Source organism: Amblyomma mixtum, chromosome 1 (assembly GCF_055824585.1).
Source record: "Amblyomma mixtum isolate Tamu chromosome 1, ASM5582458v1, whole genome shotgun sequence".
NCBI classification, from domain to species: Eukaryota; Metazoa; Arthropoda; class Arachnida; order Ixodida; family Ixodidae; genus Amblyomma; species Amblyomma mixtum.
Genome location: NC_143012.1, coordinates 256,860,736 through 256,884,115, shown reverse-complemented (window position 1 = coordinate 256,884,115; position 23,380 = coordinate 256,860,736). Strand labels below are relative to the sequence as shown.

At 47.7% G+C, this 23,380-nt stretch overlaps 1 protein-coding gene across 2 annotated transcripts in view; it reads right to left on the bottom strand.

Moving 5' to 3' along the window:
* The window catches only part of LOC149371547 (peptidyl-prolyl cis-trans isomerase D-like), a 29,852-nt gene extending 17,335 nt beyond the window's left edge, over positions 1-12,517 (bottom strand). For both annotated transcript variants that reach the window (XR_016286894.1, XM_089565818.1), the window contains exons 1-6: positions 12,393-12,517; positions 11,685-11,822; positions 4,775-4,881; positions 3,067-3,258; positions 2,006-2,128; positions 1,095-1,201 (exon numbers count right to left, since the gene is read on the bottom strand). Coding sequence is in view for 1 of the 2 variants with exons in the window: in XM_089565818.1 (XP_089421944.1) it covers positions 1,095-1,201; positions 2,006-2,128; positions 3,067-3,258; positions 4,775-4,881; positions 11,685-11,822; positions 12,393-12,459 (734 nt within the window). In the remaining variant the exon portion in view is untranslated. The remainder of the gene's footprint in view (positions 1-1,094; positions 1,202-2,005; positions 2,129-3,066; positions 3,259-4,774; positions 4,882-11,684; positions 11,823-12,392) is intronic.
* Positions 12,518-23,380: the final 10,863 nt, after the last annotated feature.

Genomic DNA, 23,380 nt, shown 5'->3' with positions numbered 1-23,380 from the left:
ACTATAAGCTGACATGTGAAATAGCATAAGCCACTAAAATTGTGAAGCTCACGACATAAAAGTGCCAGCATGTCACCTGTTTCATTTTGGATTATAAGATTCCATTCCTCTGTGGTTTTGTCAAACTGTGCTTTGGCACCTTGGAACATTTTTCATGCTCCTGCTTCTTTTCTGTTTTGTGCTCAATCAAGCAAAGGCTTGGTTTTAAAGGGACACTGAGGAGAGCTCTATTAATATTTTTTTAATAGCAAAATCCGATAGTTCGGCATTTCATGGCTTTGTTGCCACTTGGCCGCCAGCGAAAGATGCATTTATTTCTAAGAAATTTGGATTCGAAGTTGAAAAAGGTTTTCCCGCTGCTCTGATTCAAACTTGGGATTCTCCTATGACGACACAGGACTAAGTGACGTGAAACATGACGTGCACATGACGTAATGCAGACTCCGTGATTTCTGGCGGCCAGCAGTGCGGCCCAGCAGCAGCCGAAAAGAAAGCTACCGCCGGCCGCACGTTGAAGGCATCTATCGGCTATTGCGGCCGTCGCTTCGTTTACGTTTGCACCGGCGTTTTGCCAGCGTTACAATGGATCCCGTTCTCGAAGTCGTCAACGAAGTTCTCGCAAATAGACACCTTTAGCATACCGTGTACCTTGTTACCGTTAGCGGAATACCGGGAGCCCCCATACCGCTGTGAGCAGGCGCTGATTGGTCCCGGCGCTGCAGGAGCGCGCGTAGCTGTCGGGTACTTGGCGCCATCTGGCGACGTCAAGGAGATTTGCGCATGCATTTGCTGCGCCTCAGTGATTCGTGGCTTCTCGTGTCCTAGTGTTGCTAGAACTATTGGTTCTAGCAACACTGTTTTGTCCTATGACGTCATGAAGCTTGTACTTGCGAGTTTGGCCTGTGGCGGCGATACCTGTATTTTGGTTCTTGCTCTTTTCTACGTTACAAGAGCTTTGTTGTCAGTATGAATGGCGTTTTTGTTATCAGGAGCTGGTATTCTGTCGATGCAAGTCAACTTCAATTTCTCCTCAGTGTCCCTTTAAGGTGGGTTTACAGCCTGCGAGGGGCTGCAACATTTATATCAACACACACCTCAAGGCCTTCTTGTACTTGGCATTTGCCGAGACATATTCTTCTTTTCGGAAATAGTGGTTACCAGACTGTCTGATTTTTTCAGCCACACACATGATGTGTTCAATCTGAAAGAAAAAATTTTCGCAAATAAAATGAGACAAGCAATGCAAGCACCATTATATTTCTTTTTGTTCGAAGAGAACAGGGATCATTTTAAGAGGCAACAGTGACACCACCAATGCTTGCACATGGAATGAAAGAAAAAGCTTAAAAAGAAAACAAATGAACAAATGAAGTGGCCCCACTGGTCAGCAGACCGATCCTGCACACAAAGCTGCTAGTCCCAGGCCACTTACTCTTCTGATCTTACAATGAAGGTAAAAAAAAAAATAACCACCTTTCTGCCTCTGCTTTTTTACATTCAATAAGGAAAAGGTCAACTGCCGTTAAACCTACCCCCCACTTTCGTTGTTGAGAATTTACTTTTTTTTAGCCTTGCATAAAAAAAAACGCACATCTGACCTTCAGGGCTGGTGCACACCATGTGATGTTCGCATCATCTCACTGGGACTGGCCAGCACTGTCGACTATCACAAATCGACGGATCACGCCGTGCTACAGCAAACATCTTTTGAAGTGAATGATGCTAAACACCAGTGACACGGACACGGGTGACGCAGAGATGCAACTTGTCAACCACGCTTTAGTTTTAGTTTTGTATAGATACAGTATCTTCTTGCTATCTTCAAAATTTTTCAGCTGTCCTGGGTCTGGTACTGCCCTGCTTTTGCGTTGAAACAAAAATTCTGACTTATCTTGTGCCCTCTCTCCACTGCTCTTCTTTACGAAAGCCAGCAACAGATGTACTACCTGCCACAAGGTGCAAGGCACTCGGAACAACACTGCCGCATTCAGGGGGTGTCACTCACATTGCTGAAGTCGAAATCCGAGTCATCAGGAAATGTGGGAAAAACATCTTCAGTACTGTCCCGCTCACAAATACCAAAGTCACCACCGGGTGGTATTTCTCCACAGTTTTCAATGATACAGTCCTGCAACAGATTGATCAATGTCAGTGACATTACTGACATGGTGAAGCCCCAGGTGATGAGTTCAAAAGACTAGATGACTGGCCTTCTGCAAGGAAGTTGCACACCTCTTCACAGCATCTTACATTAAAAAGACTTTGGCGCATTCTTTATGACAGCGAAACTCAACTAGCCATGATGCTGTACATTGCAGGAAAAAGAAATTAAGCGGCACACAAGGAGTAAGGCACCTTTGTGGCACCTTACCTGTTTTCCAAGAGAAGCTTGCTATTGTCGTTGCAATAAGGCTATTACCAAAATGCACTGCCCCTGACATACACTATGGCAGCAGTGGGACCTCAAGTCCCCTTGCACGGCTGTCCCAATGCCCTTGGCAGAGGCGTCAACTGAGGCTGTAGCCCAATCTCTCCCCACCCACTTTGGCCTGCCTCATAACACCAAGCAATATTGCAGCTACAGCTTTCGAAAGAGGCTGTAAAGAGCCTTACCACTAAGGAGCAGTTCAGCTTTACACTCCCCACAGTTTGCATGCAGCAAAGCATTTCAAGGAACAGTGAAACCATGATGGGGCACTAAGGTCAACATCAACATCACTTGTATTAAATAGGCTCCCCCTAACGTGAACAAATTTTTGGTCTCCTTTAAGCTCTAATCATCTAGAGTTGACTGGAATAAGCAGGATTCTTGGTGCTTTTTTTTTTTCTCCCATTCTTGATTTACCATGCCAAACGCCAGCACGCTGAGCACATGCCATTTTCTTCTCTTTGTGTTAATAAGTTTAGTTGCAAGCCAGTGCCTGTACTGTACATTTGTGTGCTGTCCGTGTATGCTGTGCTGATAATCAATCGATCAGTTATAACAGCTAGTCCGACTTGCCGCATTAATTCTATCTAAGACTGGTGGAAGGAGAAGAATCCAAGGCGGGCACTGGCAGCACTTACCTCAACAGGCACATCGTTCTCATTGGTGCGAACATACTCGAGCACGGACACCACGCCCATGCCTTTGACCACCTGGCCAAAGATGACGTGCTTGCCGTCAAGGTGCGGTGTGGGCACGGTCACAATGTAGAACTGTGACCCATTGGTGTTTGGCCCACTGTTGGCCATGCCCACCAGCCCTGGCCTGTCATGCTGCACAAACGGACCACACCAGAAACACCCCTCTGAGTACGAAAGTAAATGTACAAAGTGGCACGAAAATGGTTTGCTCGTAGCTAGCTCTCAAATGAATGGCAATTACAACTATAGAAAACACAAAATGAGAACCACTGTACAAGCATCGCAGTTAGCACTGAACACATCAGACCAGATGGAAATGCCTTATGAAATGCTACACTACCAGCTAAAACAAGAAGTGCCAAGTTGTTCACTTTGCATGCCAGGTCAAAGCTAGGCTTATGTGCACTCTCTGATGAAATTCTGTGCCTGTCACAGCTGTTCACACTGATCAATCCCACTAATCATCCTGGAAAAGCCCACCTGTGTTGCATTTCAGGAAGACTGCTTCAAGTTGGCATTCCTCATGCACAGCCCTTTGAACAAATTTTATGTATTTACTTAGAGATACTGCAGTCAGCACTGCTGATCAGGCAGGACAGGGTTACAGTGGATGAGGAGGAAAAAAAAAAGAAGAAAAAGTGAAACAAAATGCAAGGGTATGTATGTGGATTTCAAATTTTCAGTCGCAAAGTGAATACAAATAATAAAAGTTGCTTGCAAATTGAATATATTTTCAAATGGTTTGAATGTGAGTAGAAAGATAAAGTTGAAAAGAAATACTTTTTCACGAAAACGCAGCCACAAAAACAAACATTTATTGCATGCAAATATTTTACTGATCATCACCACCACATATCAACACCCTTTAGGCCTACAGGGCACTGCACAAAGTGGGGAGGGAGGATCACATAACATGGGCACGATTCAGATCATAACAACTGTGTTCAGTAAAAACTTCCTCGTGTTGCAGCAATGTGAACTCAAGAATACATGATAAGGGTGCTTTCTGAGAGTTGCCAACAAGCAGAGCAAGCTACTTAACATATTCTGCAAGCAGAGCTGATTTTTTATTTGTTACAGTTAAGAAAAAGAGGTATTTCTTGCTACTGACCAGTACGGCTAGACATCTCCTTACTAATGCAGTGATGTCAGAGGTTGCTTTTGAAGGGGCATGGTGCAGAACATTTCCAGCAAAATGCAACAGGACAACCCCCAAAATGGACAGTCTACTCTGGTCCAGGGAGACCATGCCATCCTCGCACAACGCCTGACACCAAGAGCGCTGGCTGTGGAATACCACCAAATCCCTGCATTCCCGACAAGATGCAGCCTTTGCTTCTCGGCTTAAGGCACACCATAAGATACATGGTGGGACCCTAAATGCTATAACATTTCAATGAGAATCACTTTGGTGATTTCAAAAGCAGTTATTTTTCTCACCGCAACAACGCTTGAATGACGGGGTTTCAGTATGAGAAAGATTCAGTAAATTTTCAAAATCATGCTCCCTGTGTTTGCAGGCGGCATGCAATTTTTCCGAGGCTGTTGGTACAGTTTTATTGCTTCAGTGAGGCAAGCAAGTTTCGAAACTGAAGAACAGTGAACTGCTACACGCGGAAAGTGACAAGCCAGCAAAGCAAGCATTCACCTTCAGCGAAAGGTCCTCATCAGGAAAAAAGCGCCCATAGATGCTATCTCCTCCAGTTCCATCTCCGTGCGTGATGTCCCCACCTTGGACCATGAACTTTGGCATAACTGCACGTGAAGTAAAAAAAAGCAAAACAAAACAACTAGTAGTATTCACAAGACGCAAGCTGCAGCCACACTTTCTTCCAAAGAACATGGATTTGGAAACATTACCACAGCCCTCTCCAAAGGTTTGCAGGGAACCACTGCAAACCTAGCGAATAATTTCTTAACGTGATGGCAAACGAAGCCTACTTTGTAAAAATATCAATCCCAAAGATTGCCGTTATGCATGGCATATCTGTCCTGAGTAAAAGTGAATACTGCCCAATTCTTACATCTTGAGCAGGTTTTGTAGAAAAGTCCAAATTCTTACACAAAAATTTGCCTAGAAAACACAGGCACTGAGCTGTGTCTGTCAGTTAGACAGCTGAATAAAAAGTACTGAAATCGGTTACTTTTCTTAAGCCAGTGGGCAAGGACCTCCATAACCAACTGCAAGTGATTATAGACCTCTTTTGCCCATTGCCACTCAAAATGTGTTTTACAGCATCAGCTGTTAGTAGATCTCTCTTCAGTTCTGCACCATATACATCAGCCTGTCAAGCCCACCGATAGGCACCCAATGGCAAAAATGCACCTCCCATCTACGAGCCTAACACATCCCGCATCTCCCACATACGAGCTGAATGCTCTTACCATCAGGCCATCGCTGTGGTGGCCTAGTCATCCACTCTGCTATACCAACCAACTGTAATATGCCTCCATTCCAACCTATGAGCCCAGCACCTCCCACTCGTCACCTTCCATACATGAAGTGGATGCTCTCACTACTCAGCCAAAACTGCGCTGGCCTAGTGTTTAGAGCATCCACTCTAATATATCAACTCTAATGAATCTCCATTTCTTTGCAGTCACAAGCCAGTTGACGTTGCATCATTTCTGTTGCAAACCCGTAACCATCCTGAAATTTTTTAACAGGGACCATTAGTACAGTGCCTTAACGTAGTTCCAGTATCCCAGTCTGCGGCAGCCGGTAGTGCTTTAACACACTGAGATAGTGCAAGGTAACCAGAAAAGATTTTGCCATTTTTGATACCACACTGCAAAAGTGAACACTGATGGTTTGGTTTGGTTTATTCGGGTTTAATGTCCCAAAGCAACTCAGCCTATGAGGGACGCCGTAGTGAAGGGCTTTGGAAATTTCGACTACCTGGGGTTCTTTAACGTGCACTGACATCGCACAGTACACGGGCCTCTAGAATTTCGCGTCTTTCGGGTCAGCAGCCAAGCACCATAACCACTGAGCCACCGCGGCGGGTCGTGTCACTGATAAGAAAACGACTGCCTCAAGTACCGAGAAAATGGTAAAGTTGGAAGTAGGAACAATTACTATGACGTGTGCTGTACTCTCACAGCAGTCACAACCTAAGCAGTGGCTAAGACAAATGGAGGTGTAGAAAGAGCTCATTCAGGGTTGTCGTCAGCTTCGTCAAGCCTTTCACTGGCTTTTTGTCGACGCACCCAACATCGACATGATGTTAAATAAACATGATTCTGATTCTGTCTTCCCAGACTTCAGGTGGACGTGTTAGCAGACGAGTCCAGCTGTGGAATACGTCAAGCCTTGGGGAATAATGCTGCCACTGAATGCACTGTCCACGCAATGGTTCCAAAAGTTCAGCTTGGAAGATATGCCCCTTAGCTATGCACCCCGCAGTTGTCGGACACAAATGTTGCAGGATGAGGTCCTGAAGGCAGCCATACGCTTCCAGGTTTCCCATGAAACCATGTCTGCACTGCATTGGGGAGATGTTCAAGTTGAGAAAGTGGGTACCCCACACAGTATGAGATGCCAACAAGCAATGACAAGTGACGACAGCCTGTTTGTCACAGCTCCTCTGGCACTGCAATGCACCCACATTCAATAGTGTGCTCATCAGTGATGAAAAGCGCATCCTGTATGAATGCCCTCAGCATGTGTGACTTCGGCCGTCACTGCAGGACCCCGTGCCTCAAACCACGAGACCTGCTCAACACTCGCACAAGGGCTCCATTTCTCTTCACACCACTACCAGAACTATAACTGCTGTGAAAGAGCAACACATGTGTATTAGTCGTGGTCAGTGTTTCTACATGCTTCAATCTACAGCGTTTGTACAGCGTACTACATGCCAAACACTTTTCCAGCACAAGGCAATTATGTCCGTATCAGTGCTCATATTTATACTGCGATACCGAAAAAGGCAAGGACTTTTTCAATAAGGTTTATACCTGCCACTTCAAGAGACTGCTTTCTCAGCTATTGTATATGTGCAGTCCCAGCAGGCCATTATGGATGTAGAAGTGTTGCAAATGCAGGCAACAACACGAGCAAACAAATGAGAAAATTAAAAAAAAAAATTGCGTTATAGGAAGAGGTTATGAAGGGAGGAAAGGCAAAGTAACTGGCTAAGGTAACTGGGTAAACTAACTGGGTGGACCCTGCCAGGTTGGGAATTGAAAGGGGGAGACAGAGGTGCTGCACACTGCACACACAGGACCCCGAATTGCATCCCATGTGTGATGATTTCGGACTCCTGGAATAAAAATCTGCAGTAGGATCTTAGCTAGAGGCAGTTGTGTTTTTCCATGAGTGGGTAATTTTACAATTAAGCAAAAAACTTGCACTAAAATTTTTGAAACAAGTGAAATGCCCTACATCTTAGAGGAGTATAGACACCAAATTTTTGGTTGCGTGTTTTCTTCTTTCAAATGATGTGTTAGATGTTTGTATACATAGACCACATTGTGGTACTCGCCCACAACTGCTAAATAATTTATAATTGAATTTCTTCTAGGTGCTGCTTCAGCTCGGTTTCATCAACTGAACGATGGCTGTGACGTGTAGTTGATGTTTAGTAGACGCCAAATGAGCCATGAAAAAAACAGCTACATAATTGCTGATTTGTAATTCTGAGTCTTCGTAGCAAATTCGTAGTGAAATGTTGTAGTGAAGTGTTGTACTGAATTAAAACTACTTAGCAGCAGGGTTGCCAGATGGCTCCGACCTCAGGTAGCCAAATTGGCCTCCGTAGTAGCCCAAACGTAGCCAAAAGCGAAATTTTTGCGTAGCCCAAAAGTAGCCAAAAATATTTGTTTTTGTGACGACATTTTTTATGCAGATTGAATTAATTTCCGGCAAGAATATTTACATATTAGATTTCTTTCCCACACATGATGTCTGGGGGGTGCGCACGGCGTGTTCTTTCCGTTGTTACGTTTCGCATCCGTCATGCGCGCTAACCAGTGCGGCTAACTAGGTGCGCTAACCAGGTCCTAAAGATGGGCCGCAGTACCATTCTGCCGGCGCGGCAGTAGGCCATATCACCCGAGGCGGGTGACGACAGCCAGTCTGCACGCAGGAAAGAACGGCAGCGCTACATAACGCAATCGCAGCTCTAGTTTAGGAATATTTCACCTTTTAAATGTTCGCGCACAGATTAGACACATCGACAGTGAAAATACCTTACTGTATACTTACGTAGCCTCACATTTCAATTTTATGCTTTAAGAGAAAGGTTCTCACTGAGAGCGTCACCTCAAAGCATCTATAAAGAAAAGGATATATGCCAATCAAAGATATATGCCATTAGATGATATTCTATGTCGATTTTATCTTCAGTCTGGAAGCATGTTCGCAATAGTGAGAAAAACATATTACCCTTGAATTCCGGCTCCCTTTTCCATTTCTTTTTGTAGTTCCGGATGTACATCGCCCACATGCCCATTCTGATTAAAGTTCTCGTAGCGACGGATCTAATGCCATGTCATGCCACTAACTTCCGCCGCCTCCGTTAGTTACAGTGGGTTTCGCGCCGCGCCGAAGGATGGCTCCATGGCTCCGCATGAGGGCACGCAGATTACGCAACGGACACGGCGCTCTCGCTTCGCTCGCAATGAATCTCAAGGGCTGCATGTGTGCCGCTTGAGGCTGCAGAAAAAGCGTAGACTCTCGCGAGAGCCGCGTTTGCCGTGTCCACCACTAGAATAAGAAGAAACAGAAAAAGACCTTATTAATGCGTAAGCATTACATGTCTCATGCGTATCTTGAGCAGAATGTGTCCGCAGAACCAGAATAAACAATACAAGAACATGCCTGGCGGTGGGCTTCCAACCAGCCACCTACCGCAGCCGAAGCGGGGACGTCCAAACCACTAGGCCACGTCTACGGTTAACGGTTAACATGTGAGGATCACGAAACCGCGCAACAGAAGCGAAACAGTAGCATTTAATGCTTACGCATTCGCACCACGTAGGGAGACTTAAGTTCTCTTCGTGTTTTCCCTCTATTCTGGTACCATGGTCACCCGTGGTGCACCCTCAAATGGAGAACGCTCACATGTGCAGACGGCAATACTCTACGTTCGGTGGCGCGTGCGCGCGGGTGGCGTTTGTTCGCAGATTAAGTGGAATCTATAGGCCGTGAAGTGTTTCCGAGGGGTAACTTTCACGTAGTGTCCACTCTTTATAAAAGAAATCGAAAGGACATTATCCTTGACCGCCTGAAACATAAGTTTTCTCGAACACAGCGTTTACAAATTGTCATTTTGTGGCAGACGCATTCCAGCATGCCTTTTATTTCTGTCACTGTATAATTTTAACAGAGCACATTATAATACTTTAACTTTTTTTTCACGCATGAAAAAGATGTAGCCCAAAAGTAGCCACATAGCCAAAACGAAATTTCTGACGCCAACTCGGACAAAAAGTAGCCCAATTTGGCTATTAATAGCCCAATCTGGCAACCCTGCTTAGCAGCGATTGTATTTCAATTTTTTTTAGTGCCTCATGTCACCTAAATACCAACTACACGTCACAGCCATTGCTCGGCTGATGAAACCGAAACAGCGCAAGAGAAGAAATTTTATTATAAATTGTTTACTGGTCATAGACGAATACTACGTGGTGAACTGTGTATACTAACATATCACATGAAAGAAGAAAATGTGCAACTAAAATTAGGCGTCTATGGTCCTTTAATGCAGCTGCACAAGAACACATCTTGAAGAGACATGAACCAATGCGTACTGCCTAGATGTTTAGCAGAGCAAGCTGAGACAGCTATGACAAGCTGTTAATTTCTGAATGGAAATAAATCCAAGAGCTTTTTTCAAACCAATCATCCTTGCCAAGCCTCCAAGGTTAAACAAAGGCTGTCACTATTAGAAAATCAGAGAGAGGTAGGTAGCGAGTGGATGTGCTCAATTGTTGGGTACACTATAGTTCACTTTGGAAATAAGAAATTTTGTGCCCAACAAGTGGCAAACCTAATTTAAAGTAAAAGAGCAAACTGTCTAGCAGTTTCCAGAAAAACTCGATTTACACCTGGTCACCTAAACTTTTATCCAGTTACTTTCAGCCACTGAATTTCTGAAAAATGGAAGATCTGAAAATGAAGGGACCCACTTATATGGGCCAACATTACCCATATGCATTATGAGCCACAGTGGAAAGACCAATGCAGTGTGACAATGCAACATTGTGCTTAGGCTTCAACTATAGTGAAAAAAAGCTAAAGCAGCGCAGTAAAGAAATCAGTACAACACTGTGCAAACCACTGAGTTGACATGTTTGTCACTATGCAGCAGTAACAGACAATTTAAGCAAGTCAGCACGGTGCTCAATGCAGGCTGAACTCAAAGGAGGGGATTTGCGCAAAAAGATATGAATTTTTTTAGCAATAACTCCACTACTAGATTATAATTTGGAAAAGTTGATTTGGGAGACACCTCACATGCAATGCCTTGCAACTCTCAAGCGGTTATTACGTAAAAAAAAAAAAGATGTTTCTGAAGGCTTAAGAATTTCTGAAATGATATGAGCCAACTAATGCGCAAGAACGCAATAATTTAATTTCCTAAAAAAAGCAGCAATTTGTATAGGATGAAATTCCAGCTAGTTTAACGAAACTAAGGAACCAAGTCAAAGTTTCGCCTTCCAGTGTCCTCACATAAAAATCTGAAACCACTGCAGCTGCTCTGTGACCATGCTAGGCTACTAATAATGAGTTCACAGGCTTTCAATGGCAGTTAAAAATGGAAACACTTGTGTGCAAGGATTTCAGTGAACATTAAAGAACTGGAGATGGCCACAATACAAAGCCCTCTACTAAACATGCATCACAAACTACAATGTTGCACTGGGTCATAAAAATCAATCAACGATCAGCCATCAAAAGATGGAGGTCTCTTCAACACTTCACTAAACCAACAGTTGTAACACAGACAGTATCGAGCGGAAGGCTCCTAAAATCAGAAACACACTAAAGCAAGCTAGCTAGTGCACCATCTAAAGCCACGGCTTGCCCTTTCAGCCTAATGCTTAGTGTGTAAAGCTTTTTACCTTCAAGCCATCTGCTATGTATAACAACTTATGTAGTATATTGCTTATCCAACAGAGTTACCGCACAAAAGTGTGAGCGTGAATGGATAATCCTTGACTTCAGTGGCAGTTGGAACTGAAGGGTAACAAGTATCACCATGAGCAACGAATTAGCCATTTCTAATCTCCATTACATGAGGTCACTACAAATTACTCTGAAATCTCTCTTGCTAGTTCTACAAAAACAAATTTTCAAACTATGCCAATCTATGAGCACATTACTGAACTGCATTGTTCAACCTCAATTTCTTTCCAATGGCATATCCAGGCACTTAGTGCTCGCAGTGTGTTCAAACGATGTGTCGTCCCAAGGAAGCAAAATCACTGCAAACAAGCAGAACAGTTAACAGGCAAGCAAAAGCCAGCAATTCTTACAAAACTAGAGAAAGTGACCTATGAAAGCAAACTCAACCAATACAAGCCCGGTAATAACCACATTGGGGACTAACTTTTGTGAAACTTGCATCCTTTGTAGTGAAGTGGCACTTTGTTGACTCCGAGACCTTTCTCTCCAGTGCACAGAAGTCGAAAGTTCTCCGAGGTCTGCGGCTGAAGGTGTCGGAAAAGTTCAATGACTATGCGACCGACTGCATAATAACCAAGAAAAAAAAAAGAAAAGGCGTCAGCACATAGCAGGAGTCATTGAGTACCCTGCAGTCATTAATTACAACCTCTAGCACTGTTGTGCGTACCACTTAAACGAACCTCTACGAGCGGTGCCACCTCATAACAGCGGCACAATAATGCTCAGAGATGTCCACAAACGTCCAACACGTAGAAGTTGTGGTAAACAAATTTAGAAATACGGTGAACGAGAAAAGCAGGCGTGCTACCGTGCTTTTACGTATGTCTCCCCTTATGAACGAGCAGTCCTGTGGGAGCGCACTGGTATACATGCTCACTAAACACACACATTGGACAGCAGGACTCATGCACGTGAACACTGCGCTCAACTAGGCCAACAACAGTCGAGATTGTAGCAATGTCAACACCGCGAGGCGTCAAGTAATCCACCGCGAAGGCATGAAAACACCTGACGATGCTTGTGCGAAGTCGATTTGTATCACAGCCATGCCGAATCAGAGCAAGCTACAGTGCTGTCAAGACACGAATAACCTTATAGCGGTTTTGTACCAAAGGAAAATAAACTTTGGTACCGAATTCTTCCCCTATTCGCACGTCGAGGAACACGTGTGGATTTGATGGTAACGCAGAGTCCGACATTTTTAATGGGGACGGCAGAATTCGCTGCAGCCACTGGAGCGATCGCAATGACGTTAAAGTGAGCTAGAAGGGGGTAGTGGGCTCGCTGGGGCTCTTTCCCTGACGCGGTATATGTTACACGCACGGGGTGGCGCCACCGGCGACTTCACTGTAGCGCTTTGCTGGTTGAGCAGCTTTCTCGCGGCAGTCTGGCTTGGAAAAACTCGCTGCCTTCAGTCACATTTGTTAGACTTGCATGGAGCAGGTAGACAGACGTCGAATATAATAATAAATAATGCTGCTACCGGTTGCACACGATGAACTAACAGGTTACCGTGTTCGAACCGCAAACGCGTTTCTGGCTCCTCCCCGGCGTACCTGCCGCAACGCAGATGAGAAACATGAATGCACACCTGTATGAAAATGATTGCGGCGCCCAATAGCCCCGCTTTCTGAGGATTATTATTCACGGCTTCAAGTATACGAAGCGTGCAAGGACATGCATACGTTCTTGGTATTTCTTTGGCTACAGCTGTAGCTGTCAGCGCTGTTTCGTTGTGCACATTTCTTTTGGCTCGTGAATTTGCTGCTCACACCATTTCTGGAACAGAGCTACCTAAAATTGTTGTGTTCAACATAGCTTAAAAGCTTGCAGCAGCACATTCTCCACTACTCGCGCTTGTTCAATGTAGATAAAGTATCTCAAATAACTGTAAAATGAAATGGCTATTCGCACATATGGAGTTTTTACATTGACATGAAAACTGACCTAAGGAAAGAAGTGAGGCCGCACCATGGAGTTCTGAGCACATGAAAACCGCGATTTATAGGACGTTTATGGTTCATGAGCAGCGGCTCAACTTTAAATGTTTAGCTTTTTCTCGCTTCCCTGATCCGCCAGCATTCCTTTCACAAACACAAAAAAAAAAATGCAACCGTGTCGTTAGATAAAAGCTGATAACGTTAGCCAAGAGACGCGAGGCATATGCTGTGGGCACCCGATTTCTTGCGAGAGCCTTTCTTTCACAGCACCGAGTACATCCATGATGCTGTCCGAATGCAGCTCATACAGGAAAAACACTCCGTGAACATATTTTCTAGTTTGTTCATGTAGCTGTACAACTGACCTGACGGATACAGCAGTCTTTTATTTATATATTTATTTGGTACCTGCATCGCCTTTCGGCATTACAGCAGGGGGGCACTTCACATTCAAAAAACAAGAAATCATGCACTTAACGAGTTAAAAAAGGCTTCATTAGGTAGAACATTAACAATATGTGGCGGCTATAGTGAACTAGAATACTATCCTAGTGGCGCGAACGGAAGGGCGCGGGCGTGCTCTTTGGCGTAGAAGCCACCAGGTGGCGCCACTGTAACTTTTTCCAGCGGCGTCGTCGCGGCTCCGTTTGGAGCTTGTGTATGCTTCTCCACGTCGTTGTGTCGGTGTGGTGCTCTAATACGCCGGTAGTTAATAAACATGCATGCCATTTGCTTCAACTAGCTTCAGAGTAACCTGATAGGTACTTTTTTTTTTCCCTGCCGTGCCCCTTTGAGCAGTTCGGCGATGATGAAAAACCGCGTCGTTCCATGCCGTATGCTACCGAGAACGGGCAATGAGAGAGGCTCACGGTTTTGCCGGTGGGTGTTGGTTGTCTAGATGCATCTCTTACTAGGCTCATTTTGTTTACCTGTGATTATAGTTTGGTACTATGGGGTTTAATGTCCCCAAGCAACTCAGGCTATTGGGACACCGTAGTCGAGGGCTCCGGATAATTTCGACCACCTGGGGTTCTTTAAAGTGTTCTGACATCGCACAGCACACGGGCCTCTAGCATATCGCCTCCGACGAAATTCGATCGGCGCGGCCGGGATCGAACCGGCGTCTTTCGAGTCAGCAGCCGAGCACCATAACCACTGAGCCACCGTGGCGGCTTACAGTCATAGAAAACTGCATTCTTCATTCATCTGTACGCGCGCCTATGTGCCATCCAGTTTACGGAAATCAGTATTTTTCTGAGGTGCTTAAGCGGCCTCATAAACATATTTTGTTCACTGAATGTTATTCACGATTGAAAATATTTCCACCCCAATTTTTGGCAAGTCTTGCAATGTATGCATGACATATGCCAAGTTGAGAAGACACGGGAGGCGAGCATTATACCTTTATTGGCAAGTGCAGACATGTGAAAGAAAAATTGAAGCGAATATTGGTTTGATGGGAGGCACATTATTGGCGTAATCAGCCGAAATTAGGTTACATAGCAATGCCATGCGCGGAATCAAGGCTATAGCTTTCCTAACAAGGTGCTTCGGAGATCTAAGTGCAACGACTCATTTTCAGGTACTTAGAAGCTTGGCGCTTCCGGTTGTTGCTGCTATTGAAGCTTTTCATAAAACAGTTGGTTGGTTTGGTTGGTTTAAGGGGTTTAACGTCCCAAAGCGACTAAGGCTATGAGAGACGCCGTAGTGGAGGGCTCCGGAAATTGAAGGCGGGTTGTTATATAAAAAGCAGTGAGCTCTGCTGCCACATTCTCACAGTGGTCAGGACAGCGAAGCCGAAGCTCTGTCTTTGTCTTAACCACCTGTACAATATCAACGATACTGTCTGCATGTAGTTCTAGGAGGCTAAAACATGTCGTGAAGGCATTTTTTAGGTCAGCTACAAATTTGTAGAGGGGAGAAGAGGGATACAGAAGACCACCGTTGTCTTTCATGCGAGTGAACGGGGCTAAGTTTTAGTTCCCAGCCGCCTCTATGGTCCGCAAAAGCAAATTCAGGCAGCTTTCACAGCTCGTCTTCAGGACACATTTTCTGGCGACATAACCAGCTATATAAAATATTAGCCGGCTGTCACTTGATGCCACGGTGCAGGTGACACCCTCTGAACCTCAAAACTGTTTGGGTTGGTGTGGCTAGGTGTGATCCCGTACAGGGCTTGTAATGCAACATTTTTGCCATGTAGAGCAATGGTTTGGTTTGATTTATGGGGTTTAACGTCCCAAAGCGACTCAGGCTATGAGGGACGCCGTAGTGGAGGGCTCCGGAAATTTCGACCACCTGGGAACGGTTCTTTGACGTGCACTGACATCGCACAGTACACGGGTCTCTAGAATTTCTCCTCCAAAGAATGGCTCTACGGACATTTTCCAGTTACACCTGAAAAGTAGAAAATGTATTACACAGATGTTCTCTTCCTGGTAAAAATACTGTGCGGCGAACAAAGACGCCTTAGGAGCTCCCGGATAACCGCTCCGACAGCCCGGAGCAAAGCAATGGGAGTCCGTCTTCCTTTTCGGCATCGTGCCTCTCTGTAGTAAATAGCACCAACTTCACACACGCAATACGATTTTCTCCGGATCACTCACATCTCGAGGAGTCACGCCGAAACGTAGAACGCACACAAAACACTTCGGTTCAGCGCCCGGAGAGCCGTTCTGAACGTGAGAAGCAGCACGGCAGCGGCAGCGCAGGCTGGCGCAGGGCTAGTAAAAGGCGCAGTGGCGCCCCTTGCGGCGAGGAGCGGCGTTTTGCTTCAGCCGCTCCGCTGCCGCGCGCCTCCGTTCGCGCCACTAGATGAGTATTCTAGTTCACTATAGTGGCGGCAAAGCATTCCATTCGCGAATTGTTCGCAGAAAAAACGAATAGCAGAGTATACCATTAGAAGGAAGCTTTAAGTTGTGGTCCCAATTCGCTTCGAGACAGGTGGCTTCAAATATTTTGTCCGTCTATACCACTTTTGGAATAGAAAATGTTATGTAAAAATTTTGATCTCAGATTTCTTCTTCGAGTTTTAAGTTCTGGCCACTGAAGATTCCTTTTGCTTCCTGAGATACTGAGTGTCCTGGAATAATTTCCAAATACAAAGCGGATTGCCCTGTTTTGTATTTTTTCCACTTCATCAATAAGTTCTTGTGTGTGCGGGTCCCAGCACACTGAGGCATATTCGAGTACCGTGCGGACGCGAGTAAAATATAACTGTTCTTTGAGATGTTGTGAAAGGTGGCTGAAATTCTGAAATTGTCGCGAAAAGTTGTAAAGCCTCCCTGCGGTGTCATGGTTAGTAGGCTTGTATAGGCTTCGCAATTCGTTTTCACTACACATTTTCTAGCAAAGTACCCAGAAATGTAAAATATCAGCCTAGAATCACTTCTAGCTGTATGCTGGCTGTGGTCAGCAGATGTCGGTGCAGTAACTGGCTGGCCTATTTACACTCGTAGCTGCACTTGTGCTTTCTTGATGTGACAGCGTGTCAGCACATATGTGTAGCGCAGCAGCGCCACCTGTACTCGTGAAGTAGAAATAAAAAGCACGAACAGCCTGCGATGAGGTCCGACAGGAGGAGCCACGGAAGTTAACGACTCCTTTCGCTCCCGTGGTGCAATCGGCAACAACCCAAAAGTTAACGACTCCTTTCACTCCCGTGGTGCAATCGGGAGGATATAAAATGGGCAGTCGGGAGCGAGGGGAGCCAGTGGTCCCCGGAGCTAGAAGGGAGCATAAGCCCTCTCTCCTTAGTTCGCCGTGGGCCGTCGGAATTAGCGTTGCGGCACTGGTACCCACCAGAAGCCCTCACTGATCCGATGGTTCCCGGTCGAGGCAGTGTAGACTCCCCACGCTCGGACCCGAGGACTTAGCGTTGCGGCACTGGCACCCACCAGAAGCCCTCGTTACTTCCACGGCCTCCGGTCAGTCCCCCTAATCGACAGTCGCAGCGCCCCTCTGCATTGGCAGTTTATGTCCCCTGTCGGACCTGTACGCAGTATTTTGTCTTTCGAAGAGAAAACCCCCTAGTCTGTTCCCTGGGCTGCACAACCAACTCGTCGCACATCAAAGGTGTTCGAAGTACCCGCGACAAAGTGGTGGAGGTGCGGGGTACCTACATTTCAACCGGCACCATGGACGACAAAAAATCACGAACCAAGCAGCGTCGCGACCGCCGAAAGCAAACGAAAGCACGCAATCCGTCATGCATCGACCCAAATGAAAAGTGGCAAGATGAGTGTGAACAGCAACCGAGATCCCTAAACGAGCGATTTGACCTATTATTCGCTATTGCGGCCTCTGCCAAAAAGGCATCGAAATAGAAGTAGGGAAGTGCCGTGAAGTTAATGACCGAGAGTTACATTGAACGTGTTCTGCGTACTCGCACGATCAAAATTGCTATGGAGGGCAGCACCGATACCGACCAGCCACAAGCAAGGCTTTATGGTCCCCCTCCGCGTTTCTCCGCGAAGGCCGATGAGGACGTTGAAGACTGGATTCGCCTCTACGAACGGTATTCGACAGCAGTAGGATGGTCCGACGCGCAAAAAGCGAACAATCTGATTTTCGCTTTCGGCGACGAGGCCCGCCAGTGGTATAGTGCCGTCTTACGGGAGTCGCCACCACGGCAACTCGAAACCTGGGACCAATGGAAGCAGGCCGTCCGCGACAGTTTTTGCGGAGAAGATGTCAGGGACTGGGCATTTATCCAGCTTCAAGAGAGGCGACAGCAGCCCGGCGAAACACCTCGAGAGTATGTGGCGAGGATTCTCCATCTGTGTGCTCGGGCCAACACCTCGATGGCAGACACTGAAAAAGTGCGCTACCTGTTGCGGGGGTTGCGGCCAGAAATGATGGAAAGGGTAGCGATATCCAACCCCAAAACACCGACGGAGTTCCTGCAGCATTTACAACGGTTAACGCATGTAGGCGCTATGGCACGGCATGCCATGGCGGCCATGCCAACTCACCCCCTCCCAGGCTTTGCAGCGTCCTCGCCGTTTGTGGCAACGGCCTCCAATGATGCAAAACATACCACTGCGCCTGAGCACCAATGGGGGCTACCTCCGAGGCATGAGGCATCGACCGCACGGGTCGTAACGGCCGAGATGTTTGACGCCCTGCGGGAGAGCGTGAAGGCCCTGACCAGTGCCGTCGAACAATTAGCCCGGCCCGCTCCACGCAGGTTTCCAGGACGACAGTCGCGAAATCAGGCGGGGCAAATTATATGCTACCGATGTGGCCGATCAGGACATATAATGCGGCAGTGTAACACGCCGCCAGGGCCAATGGTGCCACAAGCCCCGCAGTCATCGGGAAACTAGGACGGCGGGGTCCCCGAGTTCCCCCCGAGACGAAAAAAGGTAACTCCCCAAGAGAAGCAAACTACGCTCACCAGTCGCATCTCATCGCCCTCCCTGTTACCGTGAGAGACCAGGAGGCCACAATGATAGTGGACACAGGCGCATCTGTGAACATCGCCTCGCTGAGCTTCATATCCAGGATAGGTGCGGAAGTCAGCGAATCTACGGCCGTACTCAGGAACGTCAACGGAAAGCTCGTCAGTGCAGCAGGCGAAGTGAGACTCAGCGTGCGGATTGGCCCGGTAGAGCTGCAGGAATCCTTCGTGGTACTTGATACCCTGCCCTGCGACCTCTTGGGTGGAGTGCCTCTCTGTGGAAACTCGGAAATGGTGATCAGTTTCCCAAAGCGAACGGTCACACTACGAGGACACAGCGTGAAACTCCGGCTGAACGACCTCGACACGGATATGGTAAACCCGGAAGTCGCCTACAGTCAGCAACATATGCAGATCCCGCCATCCACTGAGGTACTTGTTCCGGTCACGGTCCGCAATAACGGAGCATGTCTTGTAGAACCCCTAAGCCCTCCGCCGAATAGACCCCATCCAAGGATAGCCAGAGCTTTAACTGACGTACAGAATAACACGACATATATCCGCGTCGCCAATCCAGGGTCAACCACCCTGAATGTTGCCAAGGGTACAGCTCTCGGGAAGACGACACCTCTCCTGAACGTCGACATCTGCGTAAGACCCCCCGTTATCCGCGGGTCCGGAGTAGACGAAGTGCAGTACGGCAACCAGTTAGACCTCGATCAGCGTCAGATGTTCCAGTCGCTGTTGGAAGAATATGAGCACCTATTCGCTAACCCAGGTGCGAGTCTCGGCCATACAGACGTAGTCGAGCACGAGATCAACACTGGTGACGCGAAACCTGTTCGACAGAATCCATACCGCAGCTCGGTGACGGAAAGGCAGAGAATTCAGGACCAGGTGGCGGAGATGTTAGAAAAAGGAGTCATAAGAGAATCCAGCAGCCCTTGGTCGTCCCCAGTGGTTCTCGTTCGCAAGCGAGATGGAGCCTGGCGTTTCTGCGTAGACTATAGGAAGCTCAATACAGTCACTAAAAAGGACGTACATCCGCTTCCTCGAGTAGACGACGTCGTGGATACATTACAAGGTTCCCATTTCTTCACGACACTGGACATGGCGTCTGGGTATTGGCAAGTTCCCATCCAGGAGGCTGACAAAGAGAAAACCGCCTTTTCCACGGGGCACGGACTCTACGAGTTCAATGTTGTCCCCTTTGGCCTCTGTAACGCTCCTGCCACGTTTCAACGCATGATTAACAAAGTATTAGCGTGCCAGCTCTGGAAAGTCTGCCTTGCATACCTTGACGATATCATCGTCTTCTCCAAGACCTCTGACGACCACTTAAGGGATCTCAGAAGTGTTCTCGGCGCACTGGATTCGGCGGGCCTCCGCCTACAGCCACGAAAGTGCCACATCGCAGCAGACAGTATTAAGTACCTGGGCCACATAATCGATGGACAGTCGGCAAGGCCCGACCCCAGCAACATCCGTGCAATCGAGCAAGCGATTGCACCGAAGAACGTGAAGCAAGTACGCAGCTTCCTTGGCCTCTGTAACTACTATAGACGCTTTGTGAAAAATTTTGCTCGCATCTCGCGGCCTCTCACGGAACTCACCAAAACTGGTAAAGCCTGGGACTGGAGTGACGAATGTCAAACAGCCTTCGAAGAGCTCAAGCACCGCCTAACCAATTCACCGGTACTGCGACTTTTCAATCCTGGGTTACCGGTTGAAGTACACACCGACGCCTGCGGGTATGGGATCGGCGCAGTCCTTGTACAGAAGAACGGTGCAGAAGAGTTCGTGGTCAGTTACGCCAGCCGACACCTAAATAAGGCCGAAAGGAATTACAGCACTACCGAACAAGAATGTCTTGCCGTAGTATTTGCGGTCAGACAATTTCGACCGTACCTGTTTGGAATTCCATTTACTGTTGTCACCGACCAGGCCAGTCTGACATGGCTCATGACAACCAAAAATCCGAGCGGCCGCCTCACGCGGTGGAGCCTGCTTCTCCAGGAGTTCAACGTCAGCCTCAAGCATCGGCCAGGTATCAAGAACTCAAACGCAGACGCTCTCTCCCGCCTCCCACATGATGCCAATGACACCCCCTCTTGCTGTGAAGATATGCCACTTTTCCTTGTGGACGAACAGAGGGAAAGGACGATCAAACTTCAGGAGGAAGACCACTTCTTAAAGCCAATTATCGACCACCTGAGAAACCCGGAGGAGCCGGTTCAGAGAAGAATCCGCCGGACAGCTAGAGCCTTCAGCCTACAAGATGGGGTACTGTTCAGAAGAGCCAAAGGTTTCGAAGAAGATAGACTAGCCCTCGCAGTTCCAAAACCACTACGCCGAGAAATTCTGGCGTCCTGTCACGATGACATAACGGCAGGGCACCTAGGCATGAAGAGAACTTTGGAGAAAATCAGCCAGCGCTACTTTTGGCCAAAAATGTTTGCCGAAATAACGAGATACGTCCTGTCCTGCCCCGACTGCCAAACGCGTAAGACCCCACCGACTAAACCATCCGGCCTGTTGCAGCCCGTACCGCCCGCTCGGCGCCCTTTTCAGCGGCTCGGAATGGATTTTTTTGGGTCCCCTAACGCAGTCCTCGGAAGGAAACCGGCATGTGATTGTACTAATTGACTATCACACTAAGTGGGCGGAAACGGTCGCCGTGCCGGAAGCAACAGCTGCAAACGCCGCGAAGGCATTCCTGGAAAGAGTTGTTCTACGGCACGGAGCGCCGGAGCAAGTAATCACAGACCGAGGACAGCATTTTGTGGCTGATATGATAGAAGAGCTGTTCCATCTCACTAACACGAACCACACGCGTACAACGGCGTATCATCCTCAAACAAACGGCCTTTGCGAGCGCTTCAACCGGACACTCGCCGAGATGATCAGTCAATACGTCTCGTCCGATCACCGCGACTGGGATCAATTTCTCCCCTTCGTGACGTTCGCTTACAACTCATCCGTACAAGAGACGACTGGTTATTCTCCATTTTTTTTGCTGTATGGTCACGAGCCAACATTGCCAATTGATGCAGCCCTAGGGGCAGTCCCTGGGGGTACGATGGGTCCGACAAACGAGGAGACAGTGCGCCGATGGAATAACGCGAGAGACCTGGTGCTAGAACGAGAACGAAGGGCACAAGAGGCAAATAAGCTGCGGTACGATCAAACACACCGCATGCAGCCACTGACCGCTGGAGATCTCGTCTATGTACGTATGCCTACATCCAAGCGAGGCCGTACATCGAAATTTCTGCACCCCTACCATGGTCCCTTCCGCCTTGTGAGACAAACCGCAGAAAACGACTGGGAAGTAGAGAATCGCCGCGGACGTCGCGACATTGTCAACATTAACCGGATCAAGCCCTACGTTGACCGCGATGAAAACCCAGCCCCCAGCCCCAAGGAACGCAACTCCGGAGAGCGCGCCACCACCGGTACAGAGGATGCCACAGAACCAGAAGCGAGCACAGGTGAGCTCCCATGTAGTGACAGTGACGATGACGAATTCTTCGATGCATCGGACACGTTCCCATGCGACAACACCGAGACTACCAGTGAAAGGACCCGTCGCCATATAGTACCTCCACGACGTGATGACTTTATCTACTATTAACCGGCGTGTGTGCATGTGAGTGAATTCGTAAGTGAGACACCATACGTGCGTGTGTGAGTGCGGGAAAAGGCGTACACGAGAAATCAAACTGGACGCAGGAACCACATCTACATCATGCTAACTGGAACCGTCATTGTGTGCGCGCACGTGCGTGAACAAGTGTAGCGCGTGCGTGCACGCGTTTGTGCTCCGCGGAAGAAGAAGGAACTTCGGCTTCACTCCCTCTCCCCTGAAGCTCACAGTGAACTCGCGCGAAACGGCTGCGTGACTGTGCTCTGCACGCTGTGGAACTAGCAAAGAAAGTGCAACAATTCAAAAACTACCGCCATATGTAGAGTGTGTGCAGCGTTGTGAATTCTTTTTTCTGTGTGTGTGTGTGTGTTTTGTTGTACCGAGAACCTGTGAGTGAGGACACTCACCAGTTTTTGTACCGGGGAGGAATGTAGCGCAGCAGCGCCACCTGTACTCGTGAAGTAGAAATAAAAAGCACGAACAGCCTGCGATGAGGTCCGACAGGAGGAGCCACGGAAGTTAACGACTCCTTTCGCTCCCGTGGTGCAATCGGCAACAACCCAAAAGTTAACGACTCCTTTCACTCCCGTGGTGCAATCGGGAGGATATAAAATGGGCAGTCGGGAGCGAGGGGAGCCAGTGGTCCCCGGAGCTAGAAGGGAGCATAAGCCCTCTCTCCTTAGTTCGCCGTGGGCCGTCGGAATTAGCGTTGCGGCACTGGTACCCACCAGAAGCCCTCACTGATCCGATGGTTCCCGGTCGAGGCAGTGTAGACTCCCCACGCTCGGACCCGAGGACTTAGCGTTGCGGCACTGGCACCCACCAGAAGCCCTCGTTACTTCCACGGCCTCCGGTCAGTCCCCCTAATCGACAGTCGCAGCGCCCCTCTGCATTGGCAGTTTATGTCCCCTGTCGGACCTGTACGCAGTATTTTGTCTTTCGAAGAGAAAACCCCCTAGTCTGTTCCCTGGGCTGCACAACCAACTCGTCGCACATCAAAGGTGTTCGAAGTACCCGCGACATATGTCTGTATATCTAGCAATACGGCTAGCTCGCCCTGGTCACAGTTCCCCTGGCTTACTGTCTTGACAAGACCACTGAATGAAAGACATTATCAAAAACTGTGTTGGGAG